Source organism: Monocercomonoides exilis (genome assembly GCF_001643675.1).
Source record: "Monocercomonoides exilis strain PA203 chromosome Unknown scaffold8-1962414, whole genome shotgun sequence".
NCBI lineage: Eukaryota > Preaxostyla > Oxymonadida > Polymastigidae > Monocercomonoides > Monocercomonoides exilis.
This window is the reverse complement of record NW_027150553.1, coordinates 52,671-79,808: the sequence shown is the minus strand read 5'-3', so window position 1 is coordinate 79,808 and position 27,138 is coordinate 52,671. Positions and strand designations below refer to the sequence as shown.

At 36.1% G+C, this 27,138-nt stretch overlaps 4 protein-coding genes across 4 annotated transcripts; all 4 read right to left on the bottom strand.

Moving 5' to 3' along the window:
- Positions 1-2,807: 2,807 nt before the first annotated feature.
- On the bottom strand, positions 2,808-5,501 carry MONOS_15672 (uncharacterized protein; the record flags this gene model as incomplete). The annotated part of the gene is made up of 1 exon (XM_067868565.1): positions 2,808-5,501. The coding sequence occupies one exon, from the start codon at positions 5,499-5,501 to the stop codon at positions 3,216-3,218; it is 2,286 nt and encodes a 761-aa protein (XP_067732752.1). The 3' UTR covers positions 2,808-3,215.
- Positions 5,502-9,592: 4,091 nt separating this feature from the next.
- MONOS_15673 (uncharacterized protein) lies at positions 9,593-11,758 on the bottom strand (the record flags this gene model as incomplete). The annotated part of the gene is made up of 5 exons (XM_067868566.1): positions 9,593-10,113; positions 10,755-11,062; positions 11,131-11,238; positions 11,291-11,442; positions 11,639-11,758. 5 exons carry the CDS (start codon positions 11,756-11,758, stop codon positions 9,593-9,595), a joined length of 1,209 nt encoding a protein of 402 aa, XP_067732751.1.
- Positions 11,759-15,000: 3,242 nt separating this feature from the next.
- MONOS_14203 (uncharacterized protein) lies at positions 15,001-18,081 on the bottom strand (the record flags this gene model as incomplete). The annotated part of the gene is made up of 5 exons (XM_067866986.1): positions 15,001-15,541; positions 16,103-16,707; positions 16,909-17,432; positions 17,536-18,011; positions 18,077-18,081. 5 exons carry the CDS (start codon positions 18,079-18,081, stop codon positions 15,001-15,003), a joined length of 2,151 nt encoding a protein of 716 aa, XP_067732750.1.
- Positions 18,082-24,731: 6,650 nt separating this feature from the next.
- Positions 24,732-24,944, bottom strand: MONOS_14204 (uncharacterized protein; the record flags this gene model as incomplete). Its single annotated transcript, XM_067866987.1, has 1 exon — positions 24,732-24,944. The coding sequence occupies one exon, from the start codon at positions 24,942-24,944 to the stop codon at positions 24,732-24,734; it is 213 nt and encodes a 70-aa protein (XP_067732749.1).
- Between the last annotated feature and the right edge of the window lie 2,194 nt (positions 24,945-27,138).

Below are 27,138 nucleotides of genomic sequence, written 5' to 3'. Positions count from 1 at the left end.
AGAGGAAGAGGAAGAAGAAGAAGAGGAAGAAGGAGGAGGAAGAAGAAGAGGAATTTAATGAAGAAATAGGATTTTTATTAGAATTCATAGACTTTTGCAATATGTCTTGTCATTCTCTTTCTCTTCTTTCTCTTCTTTTCTTTCTCTTCTTTCTCTTCTTTTCTTTCTTCTTTCTCTCCTCTTCTTCTTCTTTCTCCTCTTCTTCTCGTTCTTCTTCTCTTTCTCTTTCTCTTTCTCTTTCTCTTCTTCCTCTTTTTCCTCTTCTTTGCCTTCTTCTTCATTTGTTTTGTTTTCCAATATCCTCAAAGAATGTTATGTTCGTTTGTGTTGTCAACTCAAAAGGATAAACATCATTTTCAGTTTCAAAAGGAAAAGACAAGAATGTTATTCGAATTCTGCCAATTAGCAACAGATGTCAATCTTCGTTGATTTATTGCAGATTATCAGGCACATTATTTGGATTTCTATTTTCAAACAAACTTGAACTGCACGATTCAGATGCGACATTTTCATTAATCAACGCCATCACATTAAGCCTTCGAATCATTTTCTCACAAATTTGATCAGATTATTTATTGAATTTTCTATCACCTTGCCCTCTTCGCCTTCATCTTTTTCATTTTCGCATTTTTTAAACACTTTCTGCTGGTTCAGAGAATCGAACTACAAACACAATTAAACCATTCAATTCGGCAGAGCCACCAAATTAATCCGAAAATTATTTCATTTTCTTTCCTTCATCTCTTCAGTCAATCGATAAAAGAGCTTTCTTTTCATTTTTCAATCACGACTCCAACGAAGAAAAAAGGCAATTTGGATAAATTCATTCATTTCATTCAAATCAACTCTTTCTTCAATGAACAACAAAAATGATACTGTTTTTTCATTTCATTCAACTTTCATCGAGTTCAGTGCCACACCTCATCCTTCGTTGCAACTTGAAAGAAACAAAGAAATACTTATTCTCGATGATACATCAGCTGAAGTTATATTTCGACGGAAGTGATTCTCCACAAAGCAAAGAAAAGTTTGCACGTTATCAACAACTGAATCAATTCTGGGTTTTTCGTTTTTTGATTGAAAGAATTCACAGAAAACAGAAGGAGCAGGGCAGAAGACGTTATTTAGAACGAACGATGATGTAAATGATCTTTGAGAGATTTCACAACATCAAAATCACAACAAATAGTTGAAAATGAAACGAGGAAGAAAAGCAATTAAGAGGAAATGGCATATTTGAAGAAAAATTATATAAGGCAGTAGAGTGAATCGGATATAAGCAAGTTGAAATCGGAAAGTTGAGGAAATAAAAGTTTTTGAAAAACTGTCAGCTCTGATCGAATGAATACATTTTGAAGAGAAGAGAGCAATGAATCAATTTTTCTGCAGCGTCATTTTCATTGGATGAAGAAGAGAAGTCAAATGAGGAAATATCGAAGAGATATAGATTTCTGAGAGGACGTTAAGGATTTTTGAAAAAATAAGCGATGATATGTGCATCAGTTGAAAGTGATATGAAAGTTCATGAATATATACATGATATGGAAAATTATCAGAATTGGAAGAAATAGTTGTGAAAATTATGAGAAAGTTTATCATTTCCAGTGATTTTTGTTTCAGCTACGCTGAAAGTGAGTGTTTGAATGGGAACAAATGTTGAGGAAAGAAGAGTGAGGGAGGCGTCTTGGGTATCTGTCATGCGAACAAGAGCGAATTCTATTGTTTTGCATGGAATGAGCTGTGTGATTCCGCAGAGATCGGTGTTTGCTCCATTATTTGACACGATTTTGAATGTTGTTATGAGAGGAAGCCATCTGTTGTACTCTACATCATCAGCAGTTCCTGCATTCCAGACTCTTTTTGATTCTGTTGTTGATCCACATTGCTGGAATGGAGATTGGGTGTTGCATTGCCATGAAGAACACATCGTTTCCTTTGCCATTTGTTGCGGAGATGCCATCGAAGAAACAGAATTAGATGAATTTCATTCTATTCATCCAAAAATAAGTTTAATAGAAAAAAATGGCGGCACCTCCAAATGAGGAAGAAGCAGTCAGTTTGTTATTTGTGAATTGACAGTCATTAACAAAAAACAGGTTGAGCTTGTTATTCGGAGGATAACGAAATGTTAAAGAACCAGCCGCATCTCCGCCAGTATTTGCAATGCAGACGCAACTTTTGAATAGGAATTTTGCATCTGATGGTGTGTAATAGAGGGAAAAGTGCCAACCAATTCCGCAATAGTTTGTTATTGAACAACTTTAAACTCTGTTTTCTGAGAATGTCCAAACAGAATTCGTTTGCGGATACATTGTGTGAACTGCTCCTCCATGAGCAGCCGAACAATTCGTGAAATTTGATTTTGCGAAATTGACATTTTCCAAATATCTGCAAAATAATACTCCACCTCCATACTCTTTTTCTAAACAAAAACAATTGTGAAATTAACACAATGAAATTCTGAGATTTGCATTTTTACATTCAACATGAAGAGCGTTACACTAACTATCTCCACTTTTCATCTATTCCCATTCGCACAGCTTCAAGCGATGGCTGTTCTCATCAAAAGAAGTCAATCTTCCAGGTTTCAATTTGTGAGATTCAACACCAATTTCCTTCATTGCAGCATTTGGCAAAGAGAGAATTTGGTGGAGGTTTGAGAATCGAAGCCCAAAAAATGTTAATGAACTTTTTTTCGAAATTCAATGGAATTGACATAATTGTACGATTACAATTCAGCCAACTTGTTGATGTTAAATATTTTTCAATAAACATTCAAAGAGAAAACACAAAATAACAAAAAGAGATATCCCTTTAGATTTCACTGTTTTTGGGAAAGAGAAATCGAAGTGAGCGTGAAGTGAGAAATTGTGGATGAAAAGAGAAGAGACTGGTTTCAGAAGATATCAATCAAAGAACAAAAGGGCGAAATGTTTAACTCAATCACTTCAACATAACAACATTTAAAAATTCAATAACAGTTAAAGAGGAGAAACAAAAATAAAGAAACTTCTGATATACATATGTTTATATATATCAACAAATTTCGGAATGAATATACAAATATCACAAACAAACAAACATTTTTTCTCTTTGACAAGAAGAAAAGCAATTTGTTTGTTGAAATGATTTCATACAGATTCTCGTCGATGAGTTTGTGTGAATGAAGGAAAATTTCAATTTCCATTAACAAAAAAGAAAATGATCATTAGGAATTAAGTGTTCATCCATTTTGGTGGATCTGTCTTGACATATTTAATCCACATCATAGCCATTGTTCTTCCCCAAATGTTCTTTAGCGTAATATCATGTCTCATCCATTCTGGAGGTTCTGTTTGAACAAACTGAATCCACCACATAGACATTGTATATCCATCATCATCTGTAAATGCGCTTTCGTGTCTCATCCATGCTGGTGGTTCTGTTTTAACATCACGAGTCCACAACATGGCCATTGTTTCTTTTTTATTATTTCCAAGTGTTATTCCATGCCTCATCCATTCTGGAGGTTCTGTTTGAACAAACTGAATCCAATTCATGGACATTGTTGCTCCTTTTTTATTGGCAAGTGTGATATCGTGTCTCATCCATTCTGGAGGTTCTGTTTTGACATTTGCGATCCATATCATTGCCATTGTCCATCCATCCTCATCAGCAAGTGTAATATCATGCCTCATCTGCTCTGGAGGTTCTGATTTTTTTTTGATAATCCATTTCATTGCATATGTCTTTCCATCTTTGTCTCTCTTCGTATTTTCATAATTCATCCACTTCGGTGGATTTGTTTTCACATATTCAATCCAAAACATTGCCATTGTTCTCCCTTCCTTATCGGCAAGTTCATTGTCATGTCTCATCCATTCTGGAGGTTCTGTTTGAACAAACCGAATCCACCACATCGCCATTGTCCATCCGTCATCATCTGCAAATTCGCTTTCGTGTCTCATCCATGCTGGTGGTTCTGTTTTAACATCACGAATCCACTTCATTGCCATTGTTTCTTTTTTATTATTTCCAAGTGTTATTCCATGCCTCATCCATTCTGGAGGCTCTGTTTGAACAAACTGAATCCATTTTATTGCAGTTGTGCTTCCGTTCTTGTCAGAAAGAGAAATGCTGTGTCTCATCCACTCTGGTGGGTCTGTCTTCACATATTCAATCCATATCATCGCCATTGTTCTCCCTTCCTTATCAATTAGTGAAGCATCATGTGTCATCCATTCTGGTGGTTCTGTTTTCACAAGCACTATCCAATGCATGGCTATCGTCCACCCATCATTATCAGCAAGTGCAGGATTGTGTCTCATCCACTCTGGTGGATCCTTTTCAACAAACTGAATCCAAAACATTGCCATTGTTTTTCCTTCTTTGTCTGCAAGTGTTATACTGTGTCTCATCCATTCTGGTGGTTCTGTTTGAACAAATTGAATCCAATACATAGTTGAAGTTTTTCCTTCCTTATCAGAAAGAGAAGAGTTATGCCTCATCCAGACTGGTGGTTCTGTTTTAACATTATAAATCCAGTGCATAGCCATTGTCCATCCGTTATAATTTGTATGTGTAATATCGTGTCTCATCCAGTCCGGTGGTTCTGTTCTTTTCTCCTCAATCCACTTCATCGATAACGTCCTCCCATCATTGTTGCCTTGCGCGTTATCCATTATCATCCAAAAAGGAGGTTCAGTTTTGATAACTGCAATCCAGTGCATTGCCATTGTCCGTCCTTCTTTGTCAGCAATTTCGTTGTCATGCCTCATCCATTCCGGTGGCTCTGTCTTCACAAATTGAATCCACTTCATCGCCATTGTTTCACCATTGTTATCTGTAAGAATTATTGCATGCCTTATTGATGAAGTTGGTTCTGTTTTGACGAATTGAATCCACAGCATGGCCATTGTTTCTCCGTTCTTATTTCCAAGCGTGATGCCATGCCTCATCCATTCAGGTGGTTCTGTTTTCACACGTTCAATCCACATCATGGCCATTGTCCATCCTTCATTATCGGAAAGAGTTATCGAATGTCTCAGCCATCTTTGCGGTTCTGAATGGACTTCGTGAACCCAAAACATGGCCATTGTCCATCCGTCGTTATCAGAAAGCGTAATGCCATGTCTCATCCATTCTGGGGGCTCCGTCTTCACAAAGTGAATCCAATACATAGCCATCGTCCATCCGTCCTTGTCTTTCATTGTTATTCCATGCCTCATCCATTCAGGCGGTTCTGTTTTCACATATTCTATCCAGTGCATGGCCATTGTGTATCCGTTGTCGTCGGCAAGAGCGATATTGTATCTCATCCACTCAGGTGGCTCGGTTTTAACGTAATATATCCAGTTCATGGCCATTGTCCAACCGTCCTGATCACGAAGTGTTTTTTCACATCTCATTTCTGATGGAGGATCTGTTTTGTTTTTCATGATCCAATGCACCGCTTCTGCAATTCCATTTTCATCCCTCTTCGCCACCAGTGAAGTATCTTCGTTTACCAAGTTGTTTGTCATGAAGATATTGATATTTGTTTATCGATCACAAATAATATTTTCGATTTATATATTTGATCTTTTCTGACAAAAAAATTTTTTTAGCTCATAATTATTTGAAATTGTCAGAAAAGATGTTTTTTCTGCAAGAGGTGACTTTATTAGTCACACTTTTTTTCGTTTAATCCATGAATAAATGGTAAAAAAATTGAAATATTGAGATATTGCATATGTATAAGGAAGTGTCAATAATTTATCATACCCACATTTTTTTTTTGGTACTGAAATTTCTGGCTCACAGGAGCACTTCCACAAAAAATGAAATAACAGTCAACCTTCAAAATACTTTTATTAACTATTCCTGAAAATATTTATGAATTTTTAGAATTTTGTTAAAATAGAGATATGGTCTTTAAGCTATCGATCCATCTCGATAATGATCAATCAAATATATCGATTTATGTATATCTGGTGGTTGTTATCATCTTGTATAATAAGCTGAAATAGGCAATGATAATAAGATAGAGATTGATGATTATTGCTGATATTCTTAGGGGTTTATCATGATTCAATATTCAGTAATTTTCAATAAAGAAGGAGTTATTGATTGGTGTTATCGATATGTATCTATTGCTGATACACCATATCTCCAATGATGAGATTAGCTGAAAGTGTCGAAGCTGGTGAAATAGTGTGAAATTTGATGAAACCGTTGATAAAAAACATGTGTTGAACATGCAATGTGATCGTTGGTTAAAATCGCAAATAAAAATTATTGATTAAGTTTTATGTTTTTATAGCAAATGGGTCGAAAGAAGATATATACAACTGTCGAAGAAGAATAGGCTGTTCAATAGATACAAATAAAACAGTTTCAGGAAAAACGTAAGGAAGAAACACAGTATTTCAACGAACATGTATCTGAAAAACAGAAGAAATAGATTAAGATATTGAAGAGAAAGCTTATCGAAAATAATGAGCTGTTTGTTGAGTTGATTGAAAAAGTTAATGGTTATTTGCGTGAACAGGTTGATTGGGCAAAATGTGCAAATTGATGAAATCCAACAGGCTACACTTGTTGTTTGAATCGTCAATTGAATCATTCAGTGGTCACGATTGCATTATAGTTGATTGCAAACATCAATATTTTTTGAACGAATAGCATGATGGTGGATCGCCACACTGATGTTTTTCACTTGATTTGGGGTTTATTTTGGTGTGTCGATCTTGAAAAAGTGTCAATCGGAAAACCGGACACCAAATTGTGGCAATGTAGAAGACTCATCAGAAGGGAAATATTTGGTAAAATCTCCGTGCTTTTCACCTGCACTGAGTGCACCTGGTGCGCAGGGTCAATTAAATTCCCCATTGTGTGTGGGCAAACGGGCAAACTGAGTGAATTGGGTAAAACACATTTGATATGAGAATTAAACGTTATCGTCCATTTTCGACATTAACATCAACATCATCTTCCCCGAAAATGATCGTTTCAAAAATTAATCTGGGTGATAATTTTCGAAATCATAAAAATTTACGAAGGTTGATCAAAATATTTTTTCATTAAGGGTTTTGTTTATAAGAAAATATTTCCAAAAAAATTTGCGAAAATATGCAATAAGATATTATTATTATAATTAATTTGTTGATTTTAAATTTATTAAAATTGTTTTTATTACAAATTTTGAAAAAAACTTTGAAAAACTATTCAAAAAATTTCGAAAATTTGATTAACAGAAAAAAACAACAGTTCACTGGTTTGAAAAGCATGATAATGATTGTTTTAATACTCAATAAATCAATTTCTTTAATAAAGAATTGTTAAATAATGTTATTGAAAAGAAAATTTTGAATAGATGTTGAAGATCAAAAAACGTTTGTTAAAAACAAACAATTTTAAAAAACAAACAGACAAAAATATGATTGAAAACTAAATATTTGTATAATATACAACGCTTTGTTGTTAATTGTTGTTAAAAAACATTAATTCTTAAAATTTATTTAATTATTAATTGATCAAAGTTTGATAAAAAAAAACAAAAGTGAAATTTAAAAAGAAAAAATTTGCGAAGAAAAGAATTTATCTCTTAAAACGCTTCCGCCCCACAACCATCCTCATTTCTTCTTCCTCCTCTTCCTCAAATATTCTCATTTTTCATCTTTTTCTCTTTGGCATCGCATTCTATTGCATCAACAACTCCAAAGATCTCACATTCTCTGTGTTATCTGTTCTTCTCTGTTTCATCTCCTTCCTTTAACTTTGCCAACTCAGTTGAATTTCCTGACAGAGATCCTTCTGCTTTTTAATCGAGAAAGAAGTTAGCAAGTTTGTGGTTAAACAACGAATCTTCAGCAGAATGCTTTTCTCCTGTCTCTTACATCATTTCTTGCTCCTGACGTAAATGTTGTGTCAGCCAGAGTATTATCCTCCGTAACTGAGCATCAAACCGGAAACATTGAATGTTCCACCTCTATCAATACATTTTTTTCTTATTCTCCAGAAAATTGAACAAAGCAAGGGAAATCTGTTGTTTCGTCTCTGGCGCTATTTTGAAGGCTATTGTTTGACCTGTTAAGTGAGCATGGATATCTTTCTTCGTTGTTTCAGCATTCATGCCCAAAACAATGAGTTCCTCTTTTTTCTCGACTTCACCTATCCTTCTCTTGCTGCTAGCACATCCGTATGCAGTTCAGACGCCTCACAGTCCGGCCTTGACCTCGATGTGTATGTCTTCTTCCTCCCCTTCATCACCTTCGGACGCTCCAACAAGACATAAGTCTTCAGGGACGTAAGCTCCTCCTCCCGTCAGTGCTACTCCCCGCTTGCCTCCTCCCTATTTTCTCCAGCCGACTTGTACACTCTCCTCAGCTCCATGCTCATTTGTTCTTACCGAGACACACTTCTCCTCTCCTACGAACCTATCTATTCCTTCCACATCTTTCAGTACGCTCTTGCACTCTCCCTGATTCCTATTTCTTTTTCTCCAACATCAACCTCTCCACGCTCAATGCTGCCTCGCTAGTTCTCGTGTTCGACGATGGCTCCAGCTGCTCCCTCGAGCATCTCATTTCCGCAGATCTCTTCATCGGAGGTTTCAGGGTTGTTATTCTCATCTCACTGTGTTTAATCAGTCAATAAGCTTCTTCAGCATAATGTTCTCCTTCTTCACCACCATTTCTTTCGATTAGCTCAGAGGCGAACAACTGTGTGCATGTCGACAGCTGCTTGTTCACCCGCAACAGATCAGCCTGTCCCAAATGTCACCTTTCCCTGCAGCATCATCATCAGCTCTGACTTCTTTGAGATTAACATTGCCTAGCTTTGACAAAGCGACTGCGCACTCTCCGGCACTTCCAAGTGGCTTCCCAACCACGGGAAAGCTCTTCGAAGCATCACCTTTTAAATCCTTTCCCTGCTGTTTGCTGCTGTGTTTAAGGACACTCATGAAAAAGAAGCAGCAGACGGAATGATTCAGATAAATAACAATTGAATATTTCTCCGTTTTTGCGTTCTTTTACTGATCGTTGAAGTCTTCTCTTCCAACTTCTCTCCCTTTCCATATTATCCTTTTTTCTTTCATAATCTATTCAATTTTTTAAATCCAAATTCCATTCATAATATTCTGTCTTTAAAAAATTTATCTTTCTCTTAATCTTCATTCTCTTCATTCACTTAACAATCATCTTCTCATCTTCAACTAGTTTCTTTTCTTCAGAAATTCCATTCTTTTTTATTTCTGCTATGATCACTTATGAAGATGCAAAAAATGAAGAAATACGATCAGAAGAAGAAGAAGATGATGATGACTACGATGATGAATCAGATGGTAGCTGTAACAAAAGCAGAGCAAGGAGGACAGTTGCACGTGAAGATGAAAGAATATCCTTTGAAAAAATGAAAGAATTTTGAAATAATAGACTTCGCGTCGTAGAATTCTCAGGAATTGCTCCAGATGAGGGAGAAAAGAAAAAGAAAAAGATACCCGTTCACAACTCTGAAGTGGGAGAGAATGAGTCGAAGGAAAAGGGAGGAAAACTGAGGATGGAGAATTTTTTGATGTGAATGACGGAGAAGAGGAAGAAGGAAAAGGAGATTGCGAAAGTTAAAAGAGATGTTACTGAGAGGAGGGGATGCTTGTCTGTAGCTTATGTGGAAGAATTGCTGAGAATTGGTCTATATTCATCTGACAGGGAAGTTCTCCTCCTCCTCCTCTTGCTGTTCCTGACGCATTTATCGCATTGCCAACAGAAGTTGTCTCAGCTCCATCAGCAGCAGCGTTTGAAGATCCACTCTGTTCCTGTGAATTTGTTGCAACATTCGATACCAATGAAGTTGACTGAGACTCAAATGTTCGCTGAACAGAAAAAGAAGATGAAGCAGAATGTGGGGATTGTTGTGATAACGCAGCGCCAACAACCTCCAATCGCTGGATGAGAGAGGCAGAAATGGACATCGAAGGAGAAGAAGAAGTTATCCGGTCATGGTGTATCTCGAAAATGGCTGATATTAAATGGAGCAAGTCCTTCTTCACCATCAGCCTGTGAGCAGTGGTTGCAACAGCGGTGAGTACAGTGCGCGATACAAGCAGACAAAGCAGCAGGCGATTGGACGTGGATTCAGAAGGTGTCTGAGAGGCTGAGTGGAGAATGAGATGATGACAGGTGTTGTGATGGAGGATGATATGGACTGAGAAATGGAAATAGAAGCGACACAGGAGGTGAATAGAGAAGGGATGGAGAACACGGAAGATGAAGTGAAAGATATTGAAATCATCTTTGAAAGCAGAGTGCGGACGATAGAAGTGAGTGGATGAGAAAGCATGAGAGGGCACGTATTGACAAGAGGCACCCATGAAAACTTGAGAGAAGAAGGCAGAATCGAATATTGCTCTTTTTTCTGTGACCGTTCAAGGGACAGCAGAGCTGCCTGAAATGTCAGACTTATCAGTTCCAAAAGAGTTTTTTTGATGGATAGAACACATGCTGTTCTTTGAGGAGGAACAAAAAATGTATTTTCTGAGGCAGACAGCAGTAGTTGTTGGTCTTCGAAAAAGACAGACGAGGCAAACAAAAGCATATATCATTATATTCGTATTTACTGTAAAATGTTCCATTGGCATTTGAATCAAAAGCGATACCATTGCCATTGTCTCTATTGATCTTATTCTACACATCAGACACAGTGCTGTTGATTCCCCTCTCTTCGCATAACAGCTCAGCTGTGTCTCTTGCATCGTCTCCTCATTCCACAGCTGGCATTCCTTCTTTTCTCCACACATTCATCTCTTTTCTCATGTTCTCCACCAGTTGTGCATCTCTCACAGTATCTTCTCCTCCCAAGCTGAACAGCCTCGTTCCACACAGCAGTGTAACATACGAGTTCGCAGCATTCTCCGATATCCCCCCCGTTGCCCAAGCGTGAGATGACGGAATCGTAATGGGCTTCGGAAGCCGAAGAGATCCAAGTTGGCTGAAAAAAAGGGACAGCGCCTCTCCGAGTGAATAAAGCAAAGCAGCGACTTCTTTTTGCTAAATCTGCTGCATCGACCGCACAAACTGCTTCTTCAGCTCTATCATCTTTCTGCCTTTTCTCCCAAACACAGAAGCATTCCCAAAGTCATCTGCTCCTCATCCTCCTCCTTCTTGCATTGACATTGGCATGCCTGTCTGGCTAGACATCCTTGCCAAAGAAGAAGCAATCACAAACCAGTTTTCCGCAGCTGCTCTGAAGTGTGTCTGCGTTGATCTGCCGAGTGATGCTCTGATATCAGACAAGACAAAATTCCTTCAAGGAACAGAAACAGCAGCCAAACTGTGATTGCTGTGTTTTCTGCGCTGGTTCTGCCTGGATTCTCTGCTGCCTTCTGAGCCAATTGTGTTCTCGTTCTCTTCTTTCTCTCCATTTTCCTTTGTGGGCTAAGCTAAACGAAGGGACAGATGTAGAGGAGTTTGACTGAGCTCTCTTCTGAAGATGGTCAGAGTGTGTGAGATAACAAAACGCGACTTCTTCTGATTGCTCTTTTGGGATTCAGATGAAAGCGTCTTTCTCTGTTTGGGAGTGAAACGTGAGGCATGGAGTGTGTATGAGTCTTCTTTTCTTTCTGCTGCCTTGTCTGTTTCATCGGAATTTGATGTATCAGCAAATCGTGTTATATCCAAACAATCTTCGTCATCCCTAACATCACTGTTATCATCATCGCTATCATCATTCTCGCTGTTTTCTTCTGCTTCTTCAGTGTCTGCTGCACCTGCTCCGTCCACTCACTCTTTCCTCTCTTCATCTCGAACAAATAGTACATGTTCTTCCCTTTCCCTCTCGGCAAGAACTTTCTTTTGAGCGTCTATACCTTGATTTCCTCTTCCTGAACGAGATTTGAAGGCAGCAGAAGGTCGGCTGGCTTGATTGTTGGGATGATCCTTCCTCATGTCTGCTTCAGAGTGTTCTTTTTCAACTGCATAACTGCTTCTCTCTTCTGCCTCTCCTTCATCTCAGCTGTTATGAATGTTGCTTCGATTGAGCTGTTTTCTCTTGTTTTTTGCTGAGTTGAATGTGGTAGAGGTGCCATATTCAAAAACAAATCTGATCTTTTTCGGTGTCTGCCGATTTGCTCGTGTACTTGTCAAAAATATCTTTGTACTGAGAATCCTGTCTAACTCCACGTCTTCTTCTTCTTTCTCTTCTTCCTCCTCCTCATCATCATCCACTTCCTCGCCATATTCATTCTTATCGGTGTCACTTCTGTTTCTTTCACTTTTCTCACTCATATCAGACTTAAAAGAGTCAAATGTGATGCTGCCATCTGCCACACAAAGCAGCTCCAACTTTTTCGAAAGATGCTCACTTAGGACAGCTTATGAACTCATCGTCGGACTTGTCTTTGATTGGAATGCTTTTCCTTTCGCTTTTTCTTTCCCTTTCACGCTCGCTTTCTATATCCGCTTTTCACATTTTTGCCTTCAAAACTCCAATTCATCTAATCGAAGCTCATCAATCACAGAAATAATTCTTTTCTTATCTTTTTCCTTGCTCCTTTCTCCTTTTTTTCCTCCTCTTCTTTCACTTTCTCTTTGTTCCCAAGCTTCCTCTAACTCTCCAATGCCGCAGTAGCTGACTCCAAACACCACGCATTCTGTTCATTCACATTTGCATTTGTTCATCCTTCGCTCTTCTTCCCCTGCTGACTCGATCCCATCGCAGTCATCATCGCTTCCACTTTATCTTCAGTGGCCTTCCGCGTGGAATATATAGCGGCACTTGCTGCATCGCCACACGTAATAGCTTCTTCTTCTTGCTGTTATTATTATTATTGCTGCTATTATTGCTGCTTCCACCCATCTTGTTTGTCAGTCCCAGCACTTCTGATTTGAACTCTGGTTAAGCAATCCTTGAGCCTGTGTGTGTTTTCATGCAGACTGTCCGCTTGAAGGCAGCAAGCGCTTTTCTCCCTCTGCTTCGTTTGAGTGCTCTTCCAAATGCAGTTGATGGCATGCTCAGCAGTGAAACAGAACAAGAAGAGGATGATGAAGAGGGATTCTTGGTTTGATCACTTGAAATCGGGAAAGATGCAGATGGAAAGTCAACATTCGATGAGACAGAGGCAGAAGAAGCAGCAGAAGCAAAAGTTGTATTGTTCTAAAGCAAATTAGCTGCTTTGAGAAACTTCGATGTGCGTGCTGTTGTTCTCGCCCTGTGCGAAAGTTTGATTTGAGAAGAGAATTTATTCAGCGCGTGTGTCGAGGCAGCTGTTCTGACTGATTTTCCAGGAGATTCTGATTTGATTGCCACAGAAGAAGAGGAAGGAGACTGAAGGTTGAGTGAATTTGAGCTTCCTTCTACCACTTTTGTGTTGGTTTGCTGTTCTTCACTGGCTTTGTTTACATCATTTAGTGAGTTGTTTCCATAGTAATTTTCTTTCCAATTTTTATTTCCCTCTTTCTTCTCTTGCCTTTCTCGCTGTCAGAATGGATAAAACGAAATAACTGGCATAGCATTAACAATAAACAGCTCTCCGAAAAGGTTAATATAAATCCAAGCTTATCATGAAAAAATTCCGCTGTTTCTCCTTATTTCTCTGCAACTCAAACACCGAGCAGCAAGGCGCATTCCTCAAGTGAAATGTGATGAGAAATAAAAAAATATCCCTTCTTTCCAAGCATTACAAAAAAAAAAACAGGAGTAAAAGATTATAAAAGAATAGATAAAATAATTAATTATTGAGAAAATGTCTGAAGGACAAATAACATAAAACCTGTTTTAATGTATTAAGAAACGGGAAACAACAAAATTCAACTATGGCTTCAGTTGAGAAAGAACCACTAAATTTCCACAAAGAAAAGCAAAAGAAATATTCAAAATTTAATAATAGAGTCTTTGGCAGATTAAGAAAAATTTCGAAAGTAAAGTGTCAACACGAAATATCAAACCTTTTTCTTCATTGAAATCCCATTTCAAATTTCTTTTTTTTTTGATCAGGAATTTGCAGAAATGCTTTTTTGATATATCAAGATAATATTTATATATTGTTGAAGTGTTTCATTAGGTTAATAACGATTTCTGCAAATTCCCAAGTAATGAAAGTTTTTTTATGATCATTGAGATCATTTTTTATCAAAAAGTTTTTTGTTGATCTGTAAGAAAAAACTCATGATGATTTTTTTTTTTGAGTTTGTTGGCTTTCAATATATGACATTGCAATATGGAAGAAATAAAAATAATTTCTAGCAGAAAAATGTTAGTATATTCGAATTTGAGTTTTTTTTGAAATGGAAAAAATATCAGAGAAATGAAAAAAAAAACGTTAAAAAATAACAATTGTTCAACAATCAAAATGATATAAAAAACAAAAAGTACTTCATGATGTTAATCATTAAAAAAATTAAAAACACTCAGAAATTTTCTAATCAGATTCAATAACTTTATAAAAAGCATAATTCAATCACATAATCATAAAACTGTCACCAAATGTCAACTAAATATCAACAATTCTGAACAATAAAAAATATAAGAAGAAACAGTACTTTAACAACAAATTCACTGTTTCAAAGGCAATTCCAAACAAAAAAGAACACTTAAATAAAAAGTCCAAAAACAAACTTGACTGTTTTTCTTTTGTTTTCCATCCACTCACCCCTTTCTGATATTTCTCTAACTTTGACTCAAAAAGATCAAATCCAACAAAGAAAAAAGACAGACACAATGATAAAACATCACTTCACACTCTAAACAACTCTCCCTTCCAAAAACCTTTCCCAAAGATCAGTGATAAACCACAAGACTTTCATCATTAATGAATCTCGATTAATACAAATATAAGCAGGACAATAACCAATTTTATTACAGGGACATTATAGGGATAAAAAGCACAAGAAAGAAATTGGATTCAAACTGTTGTGCATCTGGGAGGCTGTTCGTCGTATCCAGGTCCGGATAAAGCAGCCCGAAGGCTGCAATATCAAATACGAACAGTCATGTCCAGCACCCTTCCGATAGAGTGCCAGCTAAGCTTGCACAACATCTAGATTCTTAACAAGGGACACCATTAATACAATTTTGAGATTCATTTAAAGATGAAGAGTCAAGAAGAAGCTCAAATCTCCTTGAAAGAAGATCTTGAGAAGATTGAGAAAGAAGAGAAGAGTTAGATGATGTGATATCAGAGTGAAATGACTTTCTTGAACGTTGCACTTTTTCTTTCATTGTTGAAGATTCGAGGGCAACCAGAGAGCGTTGAGGAAGATATCCAACAGCAGATGCGCGGACAAATGAGCCTTTGCGCTCAAAATACAAGCAGTCTTTCATGTGGGGAACTGACAATGATGGCCATGAAATTTGCTGAGATGGTTCATATTCTTCAAAGTACCTCTCATGCACACACTCCTTGATAGATGTTGACGATGGGGAGTTGTTTGATGAGGATGATTCAAAAATATTCAATTGCGAAGATGATGAAACAGATGTGGAAACATTCATATTGTTTTCGAAGAAGTTGATCAAATCATGAAGTGTGGTGATGTGTTCAGTCGAAAGATTGTTGTCGATTGCATTCACTAACGTACCAAATTCACTATCACAGATATTTTTTCCATGATACTCAGCGAAGAAATTGAGTTGTGTATTTTTCTTTTTAAGAAGTTTTGATTGTTTTGAGAGGATGAAGTGAAGAAGGAAGCGATTTCGGTTGTGTGGGTCCGAATCGCAGAAGAACTTAAAAGTGTGAGTGTCTGCGAAGAAGTGTCTTTTGATCACAGATTCCAGACACTCAATAACAAATCTGTGATCATTTGAGAGGCAGTCGGAAAAGAAGTTGAAAGTTCGTTTTATTTGTTGATTATTTATTTTTTGATGAGAGATGATTGTGAATTTGGAGACTTGTTGATAGTTGAAGAATTCTTGTCGAAGTTGATTTTTTCGGATCGGGAGTTTCCATTACTCTTTGAAGTCGAAGACGAAGACTGCTTCTCCCTCTTTCAGATTGTCAACTGTTGATTGATAATGTTTTCATTGCATTTCTGCAACTCGACGATGTTGTCGAAGAAGTTTAAGTGTATGAAATTCTGCAGAAGAAAGTCTATTTTTGTTTTGTGAAGATTTGAGTTTATTCTCCAAATAACTCAACTTCTCACACATTCCACAAAGATCTGTATGTCTCTTCGCTTTGGAGAAGTTGGCAGTGAGTTTGTAGAAATGTGACAGAGAAACTTTGACTTTCGTTTCTTTTGTAAACTCACTCCACAATTTCGTTTTGGGCTTGAAGATTAATCTTTTTTCATTTGGAGTAAAGATGCCCGTTTTCCTTCTTTTTTCTTTCAGTGCTTCCAATCCATATGAAGATGTGATTGATGAAGAAAGTTGTGGAATGGAAGATGTTTGATGTGGTGGTGTGATGAATGTCGATGATGATGATGATGATGATGATGATGATGATGATGATGATGATGATGATGATGATGATGATGATGATGATGATGATGATGATGATGATGATGATGATGATGATGATAAGGTGTATGAAGTGTTGATATTTGATGTTTCTGAAGAAGATGAAGAAGAGGAACCACCAAATTGAAGAGTTGAAAACGTTGGTTTTGTTTTTTCTTTTGAGAAGAAAGAAAGTGAAGGAGTGTAATACTGGGAGAAAAGATCTTTCCATGCATTAGTCCAATTATTACCATACAATTCAGTCACATCAGCATCATTGCAAATGCACCATTTGATTACGTTTCTGTTTATCTTTTTGACAACTGCAATGTAGTGTCCGTTTTGATAATCCAAACGTTAAAATAAGACTTGGCCAATAACATGGAAAAGGATTGTTTCTTGATTATCTTTTCAAAGATATTGAATATTTTCAGAAGAAAACCCTTTGCAGAAAGTGCGCTGGTTAACACAATCTGTTTCCATTAGTTATGTTCTTGAAGGAGTAGAACTAACAGCATCAGTGCATTCATGACAGAGGGCTAGCACCTCTGGAAATGCAGCCATTTCCTCCCATCTCGCAGCACAGCATTTTTCCTTGCATGCATCACAATATACACAATTCTTTCCTTCCAAAACTTCAGTTGCAAAGAGAGAAGATAATCCATTATGAGTTGAGGAAGAATTGATAACTACATTGTTACAAATCTCATTGAAGTGTGATGTGATTTGTTGGCATTTTTGGCATTTGAGATGAGTGATGATTTCTGGATTGAAGAAATCCTTGCTTATCAACTCATCTTTTTGAAGAAGTCTGTGAAGATTTTCAAACGCCTCAGTAACATTTTGTTGCTGTCTGCTGCCATAGTTGCAGAAATCTTCCCATTTGTCAATAAGAGATGGGATCCATGAACGCACTGACGTTCCATCTTTAGCCAATTGAAGACAAACACTTACAACACGCGAAGGAGTGTTCTTCAAAGATGTTTGTTTTTTGAATAAAGATGGTTTTTGATGAAGCGATTGAAGTGGTTTTGACACTTAAAGAAATTGATGGAGAATGAGATTGAATTTCAGGAAGAAAATCCATTGAGTAATTATATGAAATGATATTCATATTATTTTCACAATTTGAATTATAACTTTCATCTGAATGTGTTTTTTGTGGAGACGGAGAAGTGTCATTGTCTTTTGAAAATGATGAAAGAAGATTTTGAAATGCTTGAGGTGGAATAAGATTTGGTGAAGTGGCATATTCAACTAATTGATCATTGACCCACACATCATCGTTGAAAATGGAAGTTGAAGGTTCTTCAAAGGAAGAAGAATGTGTATTTTCATTTTGTTTCTTTTTGAAAGTTGAGGAAGATGAGGAAGATGAGGAAGATGAGGAAGATGAGGAAGATGAGGAAGATGAGGAAGATGAGGAAGATGAGGAAGATGAGGAAGATGAGGAAGATGAGGAAGATGAGGAAGATGAGGAAGATGAGGAAGTGGATGATGTTGTTTTTTGTTTGAAAAGTTTGTGAATTGGAATTGGTGAAGGAGATGAATGACGTTTATGATATGATTTGTTTGCTTTTCTTTTTGTTGCACCACTTTGTCTCCTTATTGGAGTACTGATTGGAGCATCAACAGGTTGAGAAAATGCGGAATCTGTTGATGAAGAATTATTTTCTGAAACGACATTTGATTTTTTATTTTGTTGAAATGATGTTGAAGAAGAAGAAGATTGTTTTTTATTTGAAGCAGAATTTTCAGTAATAATCTCTTCTTCCCATGCATCTTCTTCAATAAATCTGGCCTAATGTTGCTCAGCTCGCTGCTTTTTCTGTGCTGACTGAAGCGAAGTTGAGGCTTCAGTCGAATGGGCGAACATCCAGTTGTTGCCCTTTTCCCAATCCTGTTCATTTAAGCCTAAAATAAACAGAGAAAATTATTCAAAAAAAATTTGAAAATTATTACAAACCACTTTTGCAAAACGGAAGGCGAGGTTTTTCAGGAGGTACGATAAATCCTTGGTTTTTCTTCAGAGTTTGCAACAAACAGACTATAAAAGATGTGGGGAAGCTGTCAGCGTGGAAATCTGAGAAGAAATTAGTGACCACTTTTGTGATCGCCTGTCATTTCAATTTTCAGTTTTATAATAGTTCCGATCGTTCAACGGATCAAATCTGATGAGAACCTTAATATAGGTGTTTTTCTAAATGACTGGTTATCACAAAAGTGGTCACTAATTTTTTCTCAGATTTCCACACAGTTCGCTTCCCCACATCTTTTTATGTCTGTTTGTTGCAAAATCTGAAGAAAAATTAGCGGCCACTTTTGTGATCGAGATGTTCAATTTGACATATTTTCATGAAAATGCAATGTTCTTCTTGTTTTTTATATTTTGTTGAGTCTTTTATATATATATATTTATTTGTTATTAAATATTTTTCCGATAAAAGAACAATCCTATTTATGATTTTGAACCATATTCACATTATTCATTTCAACAGAAAAATGTTTTAAAAAATATAGGGTTATCATTTAACGCCAACCCATTTTTTATTCTGACCCAAATTTTTGAAGTGAAAAATTTAGAAAAATTTAAAAAAATACAAAAGAAGAATCAATTCTTCAAATTATCTTTTTTTTTCCTGATTTTCTTTGCATCTCTTCGTTTTCCTCTTCGTTTGGGTCATCAAAAATAACATCAGAGCGTTTTCTTTTGATTTTATGTTTGAATTCAACCATTTCATCTTTTTCGTTTTCAATCACTTGTTTCATATCTTTTTCATACTCCTTTTCTTCATTTCTCCCTAAAAAATCTTTCCCAATCGTCGAGAAGTTCTTTTTTTGTAATTAATTTTCCAAAATAATCGAAACGGTTACGATGGGATGGAAGAGGGTATTTTGATGATTCAAGTAGTTTTCGAAGAACCTGACCGAACGCATTATGAAGGACTCCGCTTTGTTAAAAAGCTTTTTTAATTACAGAAAGAGTGAAAGCGGAGTGAATTGGTTGAGGAAGCACGTCGACAAGTGCTTTTCTTGAAGCAGGCAATGAAGAAGATGATGGAACATCAAATGATGAAGAAAGAGAAGTTTTGATAGTTGCAAATACTCCTCTATCGAGTGGCTGAGACAAATGAGTACTGTGGGGGATAAATGTTACGACATCAATGTTATTTTCTAAGAAAGTTTTCCAAATTGAAGGATCACCTCGTGAAGGATGGAAATCTTTGAAAAGAATGCAGTTCTCTTTTCGAGTTTTATGCGCTTTCTTCTTTCAACGACGGAAGGGAGAAGAACTGATTCTGCATATTTCTTGAAGTTATGCTTGTCCATCCAGCCACTTTTGTTTGGCCAGATGTCCAGAGTTGGAGAGAGAAGAGGCTTCAGTTCGTCCGGTATTTTTTAACACTTGGCCAGAGAATGATGCAAGGCAATGAATAACCATCTGCCCTCATGGAAGCAACAAGTGTTGCATTGTCCATTCTTTGTGCTTCTTTGCAATACCCAGCGCTTTGTCCAGATGGATAGATAACTTAAATATTGGCAGCAGATGGAACTCGCAATGATGATTCATCAACGTTAAATATTAATGAAGGTGTGTAATGATTTTTTTCGTGCAAATCTGTAATCATGTTATACCAAGGCTTCATCACACTCTTGCAGGAAACAGCCAGCCGATTTGTGTCTAAACTCTTTGGTTTGCTCTTCGTCAACTCAGGATGCCGCTTCAAAAACCTGTAAGCCGCAGCATTTGAAACTATAATATGTGGCTCGTTTTCTTCTTTTGTATCGTTTAAAACATTTTCCATCTAAAGAAAAAATGTTATTGTTTCAATAAAAAACTTGAGCAAACCAATTCTCTTGTTTTCTTCATTGTTAACTGCTCCCACAAATAGAATCAATTTTGATCACATCCAGAACTGTTTCTTCTTTCTCTTTGCTGATTGCCTGCGGTCTCCCTGGTTTTCCAACTTGCCTTTTAGTTCTCAAAGCCCGAACTGCGTTTTTAATGCTGCTGCAGCTGTATTGCTTAGAATTGATAGCATCTGTTACCCTGACGACGCCATCACACACGATGTGTGCCATTCGTTCAAGTTTATTCTTGTATTTTCTATATTGAAAAGATAACATGGCATGCTTTAATTTAGTCTGCCCTGCTTCTCTTTTTTCTTCAACAAGAATTTTCATTATTTATTTTAAGGTTTTGATCTAATTTTCATTTTTTTAAAAAAAAATTGAATTTCAAAAAAAAAATCAAAAAAAAAAATAAGTTTTGAATGAACAAAGTGGCTTTACACCCCTTGAAACCAACCAATTTCTCGTGGAAGCTTGATGGAAGGTTTTAAACCCACCCATCTCCCCTCTCCCCCACCCCATGAGAAATAAGCTTCATTTCAAAATACATTTTAAAAATTCAATATAGATTCCTTTTATACAAAAAATCAAGTTATTATTTCAAAAAGTGGGATATGAAACTTTTGAAATAAAAAAAAAGGTCAGGGTAAAAAAAAAAGGTGGGGGTTAAATAATAACCCTAACGTACTTAAGAAATTTCTGAAGAAGACTCATTAAAATGCCAAAAGCCCACCAGCGCGACAAGAAATAGAAACAATTCACATTTAAGAAGTGTATCTGAAACTGCATCTTCTTCATCGAATTTTTATTTCATTTATTCGTTATCATTCTTTTATCGTTTATAATTTGTTTTTATGTTTTAAATACTTTTTTTGTAGTTCACATATTTTCCAATTTTTATTTCTTTTTCATTTTTTGAAAACATGAACATTTTATCACTTTTTGTTATTTGTTAAATAATCAATTCATCTGACAATTGGACATTATCTATCATGGTTTTAAAACAGTACAAGCAATTTATTATTAAACAATGGACACTGTTGAAGGAGAAAATGAATAAACATAAGTTATGTTGAAAGATGAAAAAACATTTAATAGAATAATAAAGATACTTGGAGAAAGCACTGTTTAATTGAGAATAGCTTCTTTATTGTCGAATGAAGAAGAAGAAGAAGAAGAAATGCGGCAAAAGAGAAATGTGCAATCAATCGAATGATATTTCTGAAGATGATGAAAAGGGTTCATGTGATACTGTCATTGAGATAAAATATTGAATATGGTAAGTGAATTTCATATTGATAAGAAAAACATAATCACAAAAAATTCACAAACAGATTAAGCCACACCAATTGAATTGGATATCTATCGTTCATCGAATGCTCTTGAGTGGTTGCCTCCTCTTTCCCCCAGAAACTGAAAATGTTGATATCTTCAAATTCCTCTTCTTCATCTTCTTACAATCACACACATCAGGGTTCAATCATTCTCTCCCTTCTCTCATCATATTCTCTCTTCCAATTCACATCCTTTCCCATCTCTTCCACTTCTTTTGAATCTTCTCTCCCAAAACCCGGCCCATTCACACTCACTTCCTCCATCTCTCTGCACTTCATCAATCTCTTCATCAATTTCTCCAAAACTCATCCATTCGCAAGTACACTCAAAGTGTGCTGCTTCTGATCCCTCTTGATGATTCCTGCTTCTTCCTTCAAACATCACTCGTCGTCTGTCTCCAATTCAAAATAAATACATTTCAAAAAAATAAAAAATTGAAAAAAATTAAAAATAAAACACACTTGAATGCTGTGTGAAAATAACTCAAGCCAAGCTAACTCATTTCAACTTCTTTTTGAGTCTCCTCTCTTTCCTTTTCTCTCCAACACACCTTTCAGCAGGCAAGCCACACAAATCAACAGCAATTCCACTGAAAGGCCTTCATTCAGAATTACGTTCCATTGCAAACATTCCCCCAGAAGTCTTTCATACTTTTCTTATTCGTTCTTCTTCTTTTCATCAAAATTCTTTTTCTTGTATCTTTTCCTCAGTGAAGAACGAAAATAACAAGTCATTGTCTCTCAAGTCCTTTGGCCCTTCAAAACATCTCCCGATACTCCAACGCCAAAATCCCAACCCCAATCCAAATCCCTTTTCATCCGCTATTTTCTCCATTTTCTTTCCAACAACCCACTCTACAAATTGCGCCGTCTCTTCAAATCTCATGTCTTCCCGTATTCCATCCATCCCTTCACTTTTTCCTTTTTGCTCCAGGTCCCTCAAATTGTTCAATCTCCCAAACCCCTTTCAAAAGTCAATAAAAAATTTATTTATTTCATAATAATAATAATAAAAAAAAACAGATAAAATCGCATAAGCAGTGATTCAGTGATGCCCCATGCGCACAATAAAACATTTGTTGCTGGTCCTGCTGCCTTCGGAAAAATCAAGATGAAGCAACATATTGATTCATTTTCCGAATTTTGGAGGAACATCTGCTTCAAAAGGGTCAGAAAATATTTTTGAAAATCTGAAAATGAACAATCATTAACTTATTCCTCTGCAACGTTTTCATTCTTTTGCCTCAAAACAGGCAAGACGAAGGGCAATAAAACATTCATTTATTGTTTGGTTAATAAATAAGGGTGTCCAACCTATAATTTTATAAGTGAAGATTTTTGATTGATGCTTTTCTGCATATGTGCATGTTTGAGCTCTTGAGAACACGACCACAGATGCATCCATGCGAGTTATATTACTGCAGATGGGAATGGATTTTGTCTACAGATGGAGGAGCGAGTGGCTGTTTGCGTCGATTGCTTGCGAAAAGTGAATTGGTGGGGGAAGTTGCAAGAAATTTGAACTTGATTATATATTGCAAAACATATGATGCAGCCCTGGCTGCGATATTTTGAATGAGAAATGACTCAAGCAAGATGCAGAAAAAGCTACGACAATTTCAGAAAGATCGAATTGAACAGCTTGTTCATTTCGAGGGAAATGCGTTGCACTTGGCATATCTTTTGCTCAGGACTTGCTTTATATGGTTTTTGGGAAGAAGATTTTCTTTGTGGAAAAGGAAAGGGAATTGAGGGGTTGGACAATGGAGGAAGCGAGTTGAACGAAGCACTCAGCAGGCATCAATACCAATAGCATTTGCATTTTGCATGAATCCTACTGGCAATCCGTCAGCGAAGACTTGGTGTTGAATAAGTCTTTGAAAAGGAGTTAATTTGGAGCATATGTGTTTTCATTTGGAATCATGGCCAACTTCACAATGAATTCTCTGATATCGATGATGTTCTTTGCCAGCCATTTATTGTCCAGTTATCTGAATTTTTTATGTGAAGGTGAGAGGCAATTTTTGAGAACAAGAAAGCCAGCTGGACCGATAATTACCAATCCCTTGGAGATGGGAAAATATTTCGAGGTCAAAAAGAAGGTTTGATTTTTTTTGTTTCATTCATTTGTCTTCAATGGCGTTTTTTGAATGAATACAGATTAGCAACGAACAGGAATGCCATCGAAAGAAAAGCCTTCTTTTCATTTCGCGAAAGAACAAGAAGTTATGAGATTATTCTTGAATGTATTGCATTCGACGATGACATTCGTGACTTCTGCCATCTGTTTTGTATGATGCATAACCAGATAATGCTTAAGATGAGCTTGAAAGAGAAAAAGCAGTTTGTTTGGCTTATTTTGAGAGTGTTCGGCAGAAGCGACTCGTTTATCGGAGCTGATGATCTGGCTGTGCATTCGCGTCTAGAACACATTCAGTTTTTTTTATCCCACAACGTGACTTGGAAAAGTTGATATCTTCTTTTCTTCTTCACATTCATCTTCACCTTCCTTATCTTTCTCAACAGTCTCACTTCAACAAAAAATGTTAATCGCCAGAATCGATACGTCAATCACATAATCAAAAATTCTTCATTTTCTTCTTCTTGTCTTTGAAATTTTTGCAATTGACGTCAACTTCATCAATTGTCAACGTCTTCTTCGATTTCGAATTCTTCTTTGCTTATACGCTCATCAGATGTTTTGCTCGTTTGAATTATGAACTCCAACGGACAAACACAATTTTCTATTTCTGAGGTGCAAAGTGGTTCAACCACTCAAAGGCAATCGATGATTTGTGGACTAACTTCTTCATCTGTTTGTGTTTCTCTCTCTTTCACATTTTTTGTGTGAAGATTGTTTATATCATCTGAAATCAACTCATCGAATGAATTATTTTTATCAATCAATATTCCTCAAGTCATTATCAACATCTTTATTTTTTGTTTTGGGCATATTTCACTATTCTCAATCACTCAGCCTTCTACACCTTTTTCTTCACCTTTTTTCTTTTCTCCTCCTCCTCTTTCTTCTTCTTCTTCTCTTTCTTCCTCTTCTCCTTCCTCAAAACAATCACATTTAACAAAAATAACTTATTCTTCATCTTCCTCTTCTTCTCCTTCTCCTTCTCCTTCTTCTCCTGTTATGATAACTCATATTCCTCTTTCTTTTTTTTCCTCTTCCTCTTCCTCTTCCTCTTCCTCTTCCTCTTCCTCTTCCTCATCTTCCTCTTCCTCTTCCTCTTCCTCTTCCTCTTCCTCTTCCTCTTCCTCTTCCTCTTCCTCTTCCTCTTCCTCTTCTTCCTCTTCTTCCTCTTCTTCCTCTTTATCGTTATCATCTTCAGCTTCTATGCCTGCAAATTTCATTTGACTGAGCTGCGAACAAGACGAGCTCTTCAAACACAACTTAGATGAACGGTACAAGATATTCTTTTTGCACGTTGATCCTTCAGAGCTGGTTGAGTGTATGTTGAAACAGGAGAAGAAGAAGAAGAAGAAGAGAAGGAAGAGAGGAAGAAAATGATAAAAAAAGAAGAAGTTAGAAAGAGAAAGTTATACTTCTTCTCTTTCTTCTACCTCCTCTTCCTCCTCCTCTTCCTATTCTTCTTCTTCGTCTTCGAATTCTTTTTCGTATTCTTCGCCTTCTTTGCCGATGTCATCATTTGGCATTTGATTCATTTGAACTTTTAGCGCTGACAGAACAGCATCATTTTCAGTTTGCGAAGGGAAAGGCAGGGATCCCACAAAAAGGGAGTCAATTGACTTTGAGGGAATGTAATTCTATTGATTGGCTTGAAAGTATCTGTCATAAATATTGCAATTTGGATTATTACACCAAAATTAATTCAAAGTCGAAAAACTTTCAATCAAAATCGAAAAACTTTCAACCAAAGTTGAAAAACTTTCAAACAAAATCGAAAATTATTATTCAAAGTCGGAAAAGTTGCAAACGAAATCGAAAAACTTTCAATCGAAATCGAAAATTTCACAAAAAAACAAAACGTTAAATAAAAAGTGTTTCACAAAAGATAATAATATTCTTTTGTTTTTAAAAAAATATCAGCAATGTTTGTGTTGTTGATTTCTGCAAAATTTGAGGATTTAAATTCAAAATAAACTCTTTAATAAATTCTAGACAAATTTTTTTACATTTGTTTCCTTCTATATTAAATGAATATTTTGATATGAAAAACTCGAAATATGAAATCCAATTTTGCGTTCATCATTCTTCATAAATTGTGAAAAAATATGAATAAAAAATTTTTTCTAATCTTTTGAAAAGCAATGCATTTCAATTGAAATATAATAAAAATATATCATTATATCTCTCATATTTTAAAATTTTTGTGATTGGACAAAAAAAGGCAAAGAAAAACATCGGAAAAAAGATGAAAAATCATTAAGACAACAAATATCATTGATATTTCAACAATAAAAATGTTTTTTGACTTTTATTGAATTTTGTCAACTCTTTGAAATTTTGAAAATTTCGAACTTTCGACTTTGCTTGAAAGTTTTTCGATTTTGAATAATTTTTGGTGTATCTCCTTGCGAAGTTAACTTGTTAAGTTAGATATAATATTCAATCAACAACGCCATGTGGAACATTTTCATATTCTTCATAGGAAAAATCACGTGATTCTCTATGGATTTCTCTGTTTCCATTTTTATTTTCCTTCTTTGCTATCTTCTTTGCCTTATTCGCCTTATTCGTCTTATTCATTGATCTTTGACTTTTTTACCGCTCCCTCTCGCTTGACATTGGAATAGAGCATCCTCATTTGGAAATATTTATTCATTTTCATCAGCAGAAATACCACATGAGCGAAAAATTGTTTCATTTGCATTTTCTCCTCCCATCGCAACAATAACTGAATGATTTATATTTCCATTCATATTGTTTGTGGTTAAAAGTCTATTTGAATCAATATCAGTGTTTTCATTCTTGTTATGCTCTTCTTCAACGCCTTCTTCAAGGAGCAACAAAAATGTTTCGATTTTCTTCAGATGCATCTCCCGAGGAATTCGAAGTCAAACATTGTCATCAATTTTCTATTCATAATCGCAAAAGAAATATTTATTGACATAAAATTTCAGTCAGGCCTAACACAGCAACGAAATGATTCTATATTTAGCCAAGAAATGTCTGTCAGATGGCGTTAAATAAAAAAGGAGGACTATTTTTCCATATTGGATGTTCTTCTTCAGATTTTAACAATGTTACTATCCATCAACAAGCAGTCAAAGATGAGACAATGAGGGAAAGCGATTTCGAGGAAATTCTTATTTGAAGAAAAATTCTTTGAAAGAAGAGAATAAATGCCCAACAAGCAATGTTGATTTCATCAAATGCACATATGAGATGTTTTCTTCAATTTTTTGTGCCATCTCCCCAACTTTCTTCGATTTTACAGTCACTTGCACATCAATCCACAATTTGTCTGAACGTTTAAAATTATTTACCAACTTTCTTCACCTGCTTCAGAAGCCCCTTCGCGTTTTGTGTCCTCTTGTAGGGAGTCTTTTCCAACTCGCAATACATTGCTTTGATGCCAAGTGT